The 12,372-nt window shown below is 43.2% G+C and overlaps 1 protein-coding gene across 1 annotated transcript in view; it reads right to left on the minus strand.

Annotated features, from left to right (window-relative positions):
- LOC121565204 (pleckstrin homology-like domain family B member 1) overlaps positions 1-12,372 on the minus strand; it is a 126,942-nt gene that overhangs the window by 26,943 nt on the left and 87,627 nt on the right. Inside the window, exons 7-8 of the mRNA XM_045213544.1 lie at positions 1,361-1,657; positions 107-253 (exon numbers count right to left, since the gene is read on the minus strand). Of these exons, the coding sequence (XP_045069479.1) occupies positions 107-253; positions 1,361-1,657 (444 nt within the window). The remainder of the gene's footprint in view (positions 1-106; positions 254-1,360; positions 1,658-12,372) is intronic.

Consider the following 12,372-nt stretch of genomic DNA (forward strand, 5'->3'; position numbering starts at 1 on the left):
CACACACACACACACACACAGTATAGTTTCATTGAGCTTCCCCACATATCTTTCTAGTATTAGAAGTAGCCTACCATCTGGAAATTGAACTGATGGACTTTCCTACCTCCTGCTTGGACTCCTGTAGCTGTTGCTCCAGCTCTGTGATTCGTGATTTGAGCTCGTCGACTCGGGACAGCACTCTGACCCTCTCGTCCTCCAGGTAACCCAGCTCTGCCCGCCCCACACCGCACGAAACAGACTGCTCTTCATGCTGAAGGGGGAGAGAGACAGAAGAGGCAGGCACATTGTTACATATAAGTGCGAAGAGCATGGCCCCATGTGCAGTAGTTAACTGTTTCTGACCATGTTGCACGCACACACACACACAGACACACACATTAGGGAGGGACTATTCACATCACATGCCTCCATGTTAAACACTGTTGCTTGGCAAACAAATGTTGTGAACTTCATGCTGTGTCCTTTTGACCATCAATCATTTCAGAATTCAAGATCGGGCTATGTCTAGGTCAGGCTATGTCTAGGTCAGCCTACATCTAGGTCAGGCTATGTCAAAATCGGGCTATGTCTAGGTCAGGCTATGTCTAGGTCAGGCTATGTCTAGGTCAGGCTATGTCTAGGTCAGGCTATGTCTAGCAATTTTCCACTTTAAATGCATGTAGTAAGCACTTGCATGCTGTTCTCATATCAACGGCATGCCTGTAGTTCTCATAGTAAGTACTAGCATGTCATGCCTGTAGTTATCATAGTAAGTACTAGTATGTCATGCCTGTAGTTCTCATAATAAGTACTAGTATGTCATGCCTGTAGTTCTCATAGTAAGTACTAGTATGTCATGCCTGTAGTTCTCATAGTAAGTACTTGCATGTCATGCCTGTAGTTCTCATAGTAAGTACTAGTATGTCATGCCTGTAGTTCTCATAGTAAGTACTAGTATGTCATGCCTGTAGTTCTCATAGTAAGTACTAGTATGTCATGCCTGTAGTTCTCATAGTAAGTACTTGCATGTCATGCCTGTAGTTCTCATAATAAGTACTAGTATGTCATGCCTGTAGTTCTCATAGTAAGTACTAGTATGTCATGCCTGTAGTTCTCATAGTAAGTACTTGCATGTCATGCCTGTAGTTCTCATAGTAAGTACTAGTATGTCATGCCTGTAGTTCTCATAATAAGTACTAGTATGTCATGCCTGTAGTTCTCATAGTAAGTACTAGTATGTCATGCCTGTAGTTCTCATAGTAAGTACTTGCATGTCATGCCTGTAGTTCTCATAGTAAGTACTAGTATGTCATGCCTGTAGTTCTCATAGTAAGTACTACAAATGATGAAAGTGAAAATAGACGGCCCTGCGTCTGACCTGGTATCTGTCTCCATTGTGGAGGGCCTGTGGAGGAAGTGGCGTCCTCACCTCCTGATGGGTGCTCTCCGTACTGCTGCACTCCTCCTTGAGGTTCTCCTCGTCGCTCTCCCTCTGTTGTCTCTGGGCCATGCTACGATGCACCGAGCTGTCCATACAGGGTCTACTGGCTGCCCCCTCCACCGGTCCCAGGCCCCCAGGGAAGCCCATCCTCCCCTCCGCCTCGCCCCCCAAGGGCCCGTCGCCCTTGTTGTATTCGGCGCACAGGTTCAGGATGGTCTCCAACCTCTGCCTCTCCTGTGGACAGACAGAAACATAGAAGAACTGATTACATCCAGCCTCAGCTGCAAATATGTCCTCCTCCTCGCCCTCACCCCAAATCTCATTTCCTGTGTGTGGCTGCCACTGATGCCAATCTGGAAATGAGCAATTCAGAGGTGGGTGGAGATAAACAGGACCCTTCCCCAGAACCCATCTTCCCCCCAGTGATGGCGTCTTTCCTGTGTGGAGGAACCAGGTCTTATCAGGGACAGATCTAGCTCCAGCCATGGCTAGGCCAGACCAAGCCTGCCTAATACGCAGTACAGATCACACTCCTACCAAACAAAATAAAACTCCCTTAACTGACATGTTTGTGGATGTTGGTGTGTTCATAGTTATTGTGTCATTGCCTATAACTGGGGCCAAGAGCCAGGTCACGTGGTCAGGGAAAAAACCTATTCGAAGTTAGTAGGTTGACAGTAGGTACTATACTGACAACCGTGTCTTGATCCCAATGAGCAGACATATAGGCTGCCTGTGCACACCTGAAACAACAAGACGTAGCACAGCTTGCAGTGCATTGCCAGTGTCTAGAGCTCCTACTCGGGGGTCTCACAAACACAGTGATTGTAGAAACAGGTGTCATTCTAAGATGTGTGCTGGCCCACCTCTGAGCAGCAATGGACTGCTGCATCACCAGGTGACCTCTAAGGTGACCTCTAACCCCTAAAGGTCAACTGGCCCCTGCTGTAAACCCCGTGCTGCAGACGCAGTGACTCTGGTCTTACAGAGATACTAGTACCCTTTTCCCTCTAATGTGTCGAACCAACTGTATTGTGCTGACTTGGATTTTCTTTTCACATTGATCTTTCCAGCACGGTTCCGGTAACCGGGCCAGCGCAGTACAGCTCAGCTCGACTAAGTAGTGTGAAAAGGTTATTAGGCAGTCAGTAGAATACAGTGGTCAGACAGATAAACACAGACAAAGAATATTATAAAACGTAATAATAAATCCATTTCACTTTTTTCGGATGAAGTATGTTTTGTATTTTCAGACGAAGGAGACGTTTTGATCAACTTTGTTGATCTCATGGAAATAGAAATAGCACCACCACCACATTACTCAGTAAGATTTGATAGCAAGGTCTAAAACAAACTAGGTAACACCTAACTAACTAGGGATACATGTAGCACGTGACTAATGTTGTCAGGAGGTAGGAGGGAGGTAGGCTCTAGACCTGTTTGATGCGCACTCAGACAGTGATTTCCTGTGATTTAGGTAAGAGGGGTCCTCTGATGGGGGTTCTACACACCAAACCCTACATTACCTTAACCTGTAAACTGAGCTAGCCAGCTTCACTTAACAGAGGGTTAGAAGAACAAGCCCTGGGCTACAATATGTTCACTAGAGATATGAGGAGGAAGCACATCAACAGTGGAGCCTCCATTTGTAATGCACAACACCCACATCTTACTGGCTTTCATCTGAAAATGGCACCATGCCTTTCCTCTCTGGATTCACTGATTAGTGAATTAGGTCTAGAAAATGCAGGCCTGACAACACCAACATCTGAGGAAAACATAGGAAATGTGGTGTCTCTTGTTCCCTGCATTTTTGTTTGCTAAGAATGTAGCCTATTAAGAAACAGAGCATACCGACAGCAGGCGTTCTTGGGCCTTTAAAGTTTGAATGGCACAACAAATCCATCAGCTTTTCTCTTATACCATGTAACAGGACCTGGCTGGCAGTGCATGGCCCTGGACTATAGAGAATCAGACCTGGGTTCAAAAAGTATTTGTTTTTGTTTTCAAGTACTTTGAGCATTTGATCGACCCGGCCTGGAGTGCCATACGGGCAGGTTTGCACTTTTGGGACTATACCATTGGTTCCATTGTGCCAGACAGTGCTGCGTAAATATTTGGAAGAAAATACTATTTGAACCCAGGTCTGCAAAGAATGTCTGGATAACATACTGTATGTTCTCTCTATTCACACCACCTCTATGTGGGCATGTTTACTTTTTGCAGACTTTGATGCTGTTAGAAAGTTAACCGACAGTCCAACAGTCCGACAGTCAACATAATCTCTGTGTCATTCGAACAGACTGTCTGAATATAGTGGCTAGGTTCAAAGAGCCTAGACTGATTTATGTTGCTGTAATACCCATGTGTTTCTCTGTACATAAATCAGCATCACAGTGTCAAATTAGTGTAGAAGCAACCTTCACATTATGTGATTTTCTGATCCTATGTTCAGTGACTGGTATCCAGGACTTTGCTAACTCCAGCAAATTGCTAGTACATTTTTTTCCTTCGCTTTTTGCAAGCAGAGCTAGTGTCTAAAAAGACCTTCAAGAGTGGAGCACCTCTACTCCTCTTGTTTGAGCACGAACTACACTCTTTTGTTTTGCAAGCAGAGCTCCCAGCGCCTAAGGTGTTTTTATGTTCAGATCCCAGGCCACCACAGACAAAGTGTCAATATGTAACTTTTTGGACGACCCGACCAAATTCACATAGAAAAGTTACAGATCTATTATTCTACTTGAAAGCAAGTCTAAGAAGCGGTAGATCTGTTCCATGTGCGCTATTTCTATGCTTCCCGTTCTTACATTTTGTTTATGCTTCTTTTACTTTCGGTTTTGTACTTTCGGGGGGGTGCGGAGGAGTATTTAGGTCTGTAATAAAGCCCTTTTGTGGGAAAAAACTCATTCTGATTGGCTGGAACTGGCTCCCAAGTGGGTGGCCTATGCCCTCCCAGGCCCACCCCTGGCTGCGCCCCTGAACAGTCATGTGAAATCCATAGATTAGGGCCTAATGAATTTAATTCATTTGACAGATTTCCTTATATGAACTGTAACTCAGCAAAATCTTTGAAATTGTTGCATGTTGCGTTTATATTTTTGTTCAGTATATGTAGGCCACATACCTAATACTAAACAACGTCTGCAAAGTTTTATATAGTATAAGCAGTGAGAATAATCAGAAACTGGTTACCTGCTACAGAAATCTGAATAGAGACAACTGGTCAACCGATTTCAAAGATTGTGATATAGCTTTTGATTATTCAATTAGACGCCCTCATAACTAAGTTGTTTATTTTGTTGTTTAAAGTTCACCATGTTCAAGAGTCAAAAAACAACTATCAATTATTAAATCAATCAACCAATGAAAATTCTATTTGATCATCTACAGTACAGCAAATCAAAGTCAGCAAATCAGAATGGGCTACTTACTCTCATAGTGGACGTGTGAAAAGGAACAGCTCTAGGAGGACAGTGTGGCTCGTTGGAGTCCCACTCAAACAAATCCAAGTCTCCCTGCCTGAGACAGATGAACAAACACAGCCCTTCTACAGAGTCCCACCCCCAAACCCCTCCACTGTCTCCAGACCTGTGTAAACAGGGAGGTGTAGGGCTGACAATTAAATATATTTAGTGCCATCAATAAACAAGCCTCTGACTCACATTCCTACCTAGTGTACATACTGCATGTTCTCATGTCTGACCTATTCAGATGGAAGAGTTGAATTTGATGTTGCTCTCTAGCTTGGCTGGATTTCCCAGCCAAGCTAGAGACTTATTCCAAATGGGCCTCTTTCCTTATCTGCTAAAGCGTGACTCAAGGGATAAGCTCAGTCACAAGTCTAAACCACAACCAGCCTTACAACTACACTGCAGTCTGTCTGCTCCACAGGAAAATACTTAATGAGAAGTAAAATACTGTACAACAAGGTCCATCCCTGCTATGGCCAACCTGGGATTTGAACCAACAGACCCAGAAAAGCCAAGGTCCGGGTTGACAGTACTTCTCTATAGTCAAACTGGTTGCAATTCAGAGATGGCAGTTCTTTCCACCAACTAACCCACCCACGTTCCAATTAGCCATGACTCATTCCTTGTTATTTAATGTTGTTCTGCACTGTTTACTGAGTCATTCTTCCTCCCACCGCCATTAATAATTCATCAACAGACAAAATCTGACAGCACAACACACTCATAGCGAGCTCTCTAAGCATCATTAGCTTTCCTTATCATATTAGCAGAATGTACTTAGCCTGTTAAGCTAACCGAGTGTCAGTGATTAAATGAGTAAATGAAGTGTACAGTTAAGAAAGTCAAAGGAGATAACATTCCAGTAAAATGTTAGGGTAATTGCTTGACGTGAGAGATTTGATAAAGAGTCGAGTGAGGATTAATGGCGTCTTACAGAAAGTGATTGATGCTCCTCGTTGGGACATTCCGGCACATTCATTTCTAGCCATCTATTTCCAGGCATTCCTTGAGCACCGGGACTCTGACTATCTATCCCTCACTCTCCCAACATCCTCTTTCTTTGAGTAAGTCAGTATCTTTCCCACATGCCACTCTCCTTAACATTTAACGACTAGGCCTATTCTTTGTATCCAAGCATTTCTTCCTCATTCTAGCCTTCTTTCCAATGTGAATCAGTAATTGTACCAGTCTCTCTCTTCTTCCTTTTTTCTGTTCCTCTCTCTCAGTCTCTTGTCCTCCTTGTTATGCACTTCTGCATCCTTTTCCCAGTGAGCAAAACTGGTTACAATAACGTCAGGTGTGCCTGGCACCTACTACCATACCCCATTCAAAGGCACTTAAATATTTTGTCTTGCCCATTCACCCTCTGAATGGCACACTTACACAATCCATGTCTCAAGGCTTAAAAAACATTATTTAACCTGCCTCCTGAAGTGGATTTAACAAGTGACTCAATAAGGGATCATAGCTTTCACCTGGTCAGTCTATGTCAATGTTTTGTACACTCAGTGTATATACTGACCAGAAAACAACCTAAATCTGTATTTTTCTAACGTCTGCTCAACAACTAGAAGACGTCCGGAAAATACCAAACACCCCTGTGGGGAATGCCCATATCGTAGGCATCTCGTCAGGCGTTGGATTGGAACATGTTTTGGTATTGCTTAAATGTTGCACTGTAGACATGCAACAAGGACACCCGCCGAGTTACCAAGAACAAATTCAGAGAGTCTCACTGATACAATGGCATTCTTCACAACTCATAACCCAAGGGATAAAAGAACCTCACACTCTCCTTAGTGCAGTGAACACTTGGAAAACAACCACATTGATGATTGACCTCTTTCTTCTTTTGTTTCTTCCTCTTGCTTTTTTATCATGCACAGTTCCAGGGAGGCAGATGAAAAACACGGCAGTTTCTGTGACACTAGTCACTAGCTCGCGCTAATTGGAACGGAAGCTTCAAACAGCCACATGGAAGACTAGCCCTCCAGCAGCATCCTATGCTGGTGTCTCTGTCCCAAATGATACCCTATTCCCTATATAGTACACTACTTTTGACCAGGTCCCATAGGGTAGAATAGGGTGCCATTTGGGATGCGGTAGAATAGGGTGCCATTTGGGATGCAGCCTGTATCACTGACTATGTTCGAGAGGAAACTTGTTTTCCCTGGTCGAACTGGCTTGCATTCAAAACCAATGATGCCTCTATTAATGAGACCCCCCCCCCGGATGTTTCTCTGAGTGGCTCCATGCAAGATCTCACCACGTGGAGTTGCAATGATCATGAGAACGGTGAGGAATCAGCCCAGAACTACACGGGAGGATCTTGTCAATGATCTCAAGGCAGCTGGGACCATAGTCACCAAGAAAACAATTGGTTTACACACTACACCGTGAAGGACTGAAATCCTGCAGCGCCCGCAAGGTCCCTCTGCTCAAGAAAGCACGTATACATGCCCGTCTGAAGTTTGCCAATGAACATCTGAATGATTCATTTGGCTCTAACCAGCCAAATCTCCAAAGTCTAAAAACAGTTTTAAACCGTAAAAAGCCACTGTTAATCTGAAAGCCACCATTGTGAATGGCTCATCAAATGCACAGCCTATGACCTCAACAAAACACACACACCCACGCACACAAACACAGACACCAACTCAAGCAGACACAGGCAGACACACACGTAAACACACACCCCATAGTTTCCTCCCAATTCCACATCCATTCTGGAACAAGAAACAATAATTGCATTAACAGTTTAAACTTGTCTGTCTAGCTCTCTCTTGGTAATGCAGTTATAACCAACGAAACAATGAATATATTTACATTTACATTTTAGTCATTTAGCAGACGCTCTTATCCAGAGCAACTTAATAATAATAATAATAATAATAATAATAATAATAATAATAATAATAATAATACTTACAGGAGCAATTAGGGTTAAGTGCCTTGCTCAAGGGCACATCGACAGATTTCTCACCTAGTCGGCTCGGGGATTAGAACCAGTGACCTTTCTGTTACTGGCACAACGCTCTTAACCACTAAGCTACCTGCCGCCCTACACAAGCCTCAATAACACCATCCAAACACACAGACACATACCAAATCACATTTAAATATAGAGACATCAGCAACTGTTCCACATGTGTTAACATTAGAGTTGTCCCCTGTTACCTTCATGAGTGCAGCCACATTGGTGAGGAAAGATGGGTCCTCCTGAGCCAGAGAGAGTAAGTACAGCATGGCTTGGTCCCTGCTCTGTCCCACTCTATGAGCTTCCCATCCGCTTCCACTGAGGACTTTACGTCGCTCCATTACTGGTCATAGATCAGTGTAGTATGTACAGTAAGCTGTGGCTGCACTGTGATTCTCTTTCTAGGTTCTGTTCCCAGTGCTGGCTTGTTCAGCTGTGATTCACCTCCTCACGTTTCAAAAGAGCTCGGATGAAGATCATTCCTCTGGCCCAGGGGGAGGGGCTTAGACATTAGGGGGAGGGGTCAGAGCTCACTACATGGGGCTGACTTCCTCAAATGAGATGTGGCTTACATAACCACGCCTATGTTACTGATTAATATTTATATCCTAATAGAATTTATAAAATATAAAGAATCCTACAGCCAAATCAACAGATCAGAAAAACAAGTTGTGGTTTTTAATGAAGTAGGCTATTGGGGGCCTATTTGTTTACAATGCTCTAGTCTTGAGACTTGTTTCTGCAGTCCCTTGGGAGACCGTAGAGTAGGAGCTCTACTCAAATACAGTAAGGTGAGGATACCCCCTCTTGTGGAAAGACAATACTTTTTAGAACAAACATTTTTGTCCAAAAAACTTTTCTGAACTATCCCTTTTCGTCTTTTCATACAGAGGTGTCCTCTCCTAGGGCTGTGACAATTATGGACTTTGGGGTAACGATTAATTGTCATGAAAATGGCTACAGTGATTGTCATAATTGTAATTTTTATTACAAATAAATGTTTTGAGCTTGTAATGGATCATAGAGCATCTTTGAAAATTTGCTACGAGTACCTAATGAATACAACACAGCTTTGGTGACACCCCTGTCTTAAAAACTAATGTTTTTGACCGCTTGCAAGTTTTGGAAATGAAGCTTCTCCTCCTGACCCTGTCGATCTGCTAAAATGATTTACCCAATTCATGTAAAAATGAAAAACTGCTATTGGGTAAACTTGAATATAAAGTTGAATCCCCCTTCATCTAAAATGACTGTATTAAGACGGTTATGCCGCCTTCATCTAAAATGAATGTATTAAGACGGTTATGACGAAAACACATTTCAGTTCACGGTTATTGTCCATAATTGTCGATTACACGATTATACGATAATTGTGACAGCCCTATGACCTCTCCCTCACTGAATGTTCTCTGAATGCAGATAGCCTAACATATCTTTGTTCACCGCACATGCCGTCGTAAGCACCCAACCAATGATTGCTTTGAAACAGCATGGTAGCGTGTCGTACTTGGCAAATCGTGACAATGGGGCGGTAGAACTAATAATAATAATATAATAATATGCCATTTAGCAGACGCTTTTATCCAAAGCGAATTACAGTCATGTGTGCATACATTTTTACGTATGGGTGGTCCCAGGGATCGAACCCACTACCCTGGCGTTACAAGCGCCATGCTCTATCAATTGAGCTACAGAGGACTGACACAGAGAACTTAAAATAGACACAGAGCATATTGATTGTTATTCACACAGACTAGATTAAAATAGCTTCCCTTCAAATGGAGTCTGAATGAGAGATTTGATGTGAAACTGTGAGTTGACAGTATCTCCCCCACCCTTTCTCTCATTCACTCTCTTTTCTCTTTTCTCAATCAAGCTGTGGGGATCACTATAATCCGCTAGTAAACATGACACCCACCGTGTTTTAAACCACACACACACAAACACACACACACAAAAGGATGCACCCACGCAAACACAGGTACGCACAAACACACATAAACGGACAAACAAACAAACGCGTATATAAGCCTTCATGGATGTTCATATCCTAGGCCTAATGATGAAATGTGGTTATAATAATAAAGTCGTATACTGCTAGAAGAACTACAAATTATAAAAGTCATTAAATCAACCAAAGCTGCTTGACCACAGAGCTTGACCACTGACTGACCGGGCATTGTTGTAATTCTAAACTTAGGCCATGCTGTTCGATGACAGGACGGTACAGGCGAGAATATATTTGGTGTCCTGGGTATATTTGGTGTGCTAATCCATGTGAACACTGACAAAGATGCAAGTCATGCAGAGAATACCGTTCTCTCTCCCGTGAAGATCAAACCTTTCTCTCTGACATTGAAAAGTAATTCTCGCTTTGCTAGAAATTCTTCATAGACAGAATTGCATGCACAAAGAGAAAGGGAAAGAGAAAGAGAGGGGGCGAAAGAGACAGAGGGAGAGAGAAAATAATGCTCTCAAGGTAAAGCAGTATAGAAACTTCAATGAAGGTCTTAAATTCTTCTGGACAACAAATATGTCCCTCGAGCTAGAGAGAACTAACTATAATAACCTAAATTGTATCCATTCTAATTCTGAGAAGAATGTGGGCATTTTTGTTTAGCTAAGTTTAGAAATTTCGCTGTGAGCCTGACGAAACGTGTCAGCATTATAAGGTAATGGAATATGTGATGTCATCATCCTTGGACTTCCTATTACAACAATGAGGTAATCATCAGTAGACTGGCGTTTTCATAACACTATCTGTCTGACAGTCAGATCAGCCAGCCAGTGACTAACGCCATATGCCAAGTGTGTTTGCCAAGGCAGTGTTTCACTAAGCAACCATGTGTAGCACTACAACTCAAAGGCAGCTTAGAAATAATATCCTTAACTGCCTGGACTCCTATATGATATAGAGCTCACTTCTGATTGGCTGGCAAAAATAAAATCTTAAGATAGCATTTCACAGGTTTATGTGGCACGTGATACTTGGATGAAAGATAATAAAGGTGCTGTATAAACATTGTAAACAGACGGTATGAATGAGGTCGTCCCTGGTGAACACTTATGTTTTCTCGGTCCACAGAACACACAAATGTCTTTCCAGAACACACAAATAATTGAGTATCCTTGGTACAGTTAACAAGCCCTACGTATAAACAGTGCTGTTAGTTTATTAGGATGCCAGAGAAAGCTTGTGTTGCCTCCCTCTGTAGGGATAGATAGCTGTACCCAGCATACCTCTTTGCTTCAGGCATGACACTGATCCCCAGGGTCTGACTGACTGCATCCGGAAATAACTTGGCGACAAAGTGCAGTTAGTTACCCCTGGCCTGGCTTGGCCTGGCCTGCAACATGTTGCTGGGAGACTGACAGACTGACTTCTGACAGTCAGATGGACAGATAGACAGACGGTGAGCAGACAGACAGACAGGCGGTCCTTGGGTACAGAAAGTGTGGCTCTTTTGGGGTAAATATAGCCTCGATGATTGGACTGTACACTGCCCTCCACCTCCCCTTCCCCCATACCCCTCCCACTCCCCCTGGCAGCTCCAGTGAGAGACACTGAAGACCTGTGTCACGCTTGGCTCGCTGTGCTGCCTTTTGCCGTCTCGCACCACGGCAAGAGTCTAAAGCCTTCCACTTACAAGGACATTATGTCATGCTTAGCTCTGCACAGTTCAGTCTGCGTCTAGCTGGATCTTAAAGACCCGGACAGAACAGAATCTTTGGGTGGATTAAAACGGATGCAGAAATACCTCATGGTAATAATGGTTACGGGATCCAAAGCCTTCATTTAGTGCTGCATGAGCTGAGCACACCTGGGTTCACAATGAACACATATAATACTTGTACTCCCCTCTCGATCCCGCCTTACAAGGAAAATACTATCATACCAGTGGCAAAGCTCATATGCCAGGGGCTTAATCTTGTTATAATTGTGATAGATAGCTCACTAAGCTAAAGCCTATGCATTTGCTCAGGTAGCTAATGCAAGCCTTCTGGCTTCAGACAAGGTTACTAATCACGCAGGCATTACGTAATTCACCAAACCACCCATCTTACATTTTGAAAGTCAGAACGGCAGGTGACAAAGAAAACTTAAATCTCTACAATCTGTCCACCTTCTTAGTACCTCTCTTTATAAGCTACATGCCTTATCCGCATGGCTTATGTACATTCCTCGAGATTCCTTCTGCTATTTACATTCTGTCCTATGTCAATATTTCCCAGTCTAATGGCACAAGGTTAAGACCAAAGGTCATTACGTTCCCTGTAATAACCATCCTTTCAATTTAAACCCCATCCATACAGACAGAATCACAAATACAATTTAACTGATAGGCCTAAGGGTTGGAGGACCTTGTTGTCCTTAACAATCCTGGCAATTGCTTTTCTCATTGAATTGGAACAGAGACATTTCTCTTTCATTTAGGGCAGCAGCCTATTCCAACACATGGAGGTGATGGAGTAGACAAAGACAGATTGTGTCCATTCTGGGA

The sequence above is a fragment of the Coregonus clupeaformis genome, chromosome 5 (assembly GCF_020615455.1).
Source record: "Coregonus clupeaformis isolate EN_2021a chromosome 5, ASM2061545v1, whole genome shotgun sequence".
Taxonomy (NCBI): domain Eukaryota; kingdom Metazoa; phylum Chordata; class Actinopteri; order Salmoniformes; family Salmonidae; genus Coregonus; species Coregonus clupeaformis.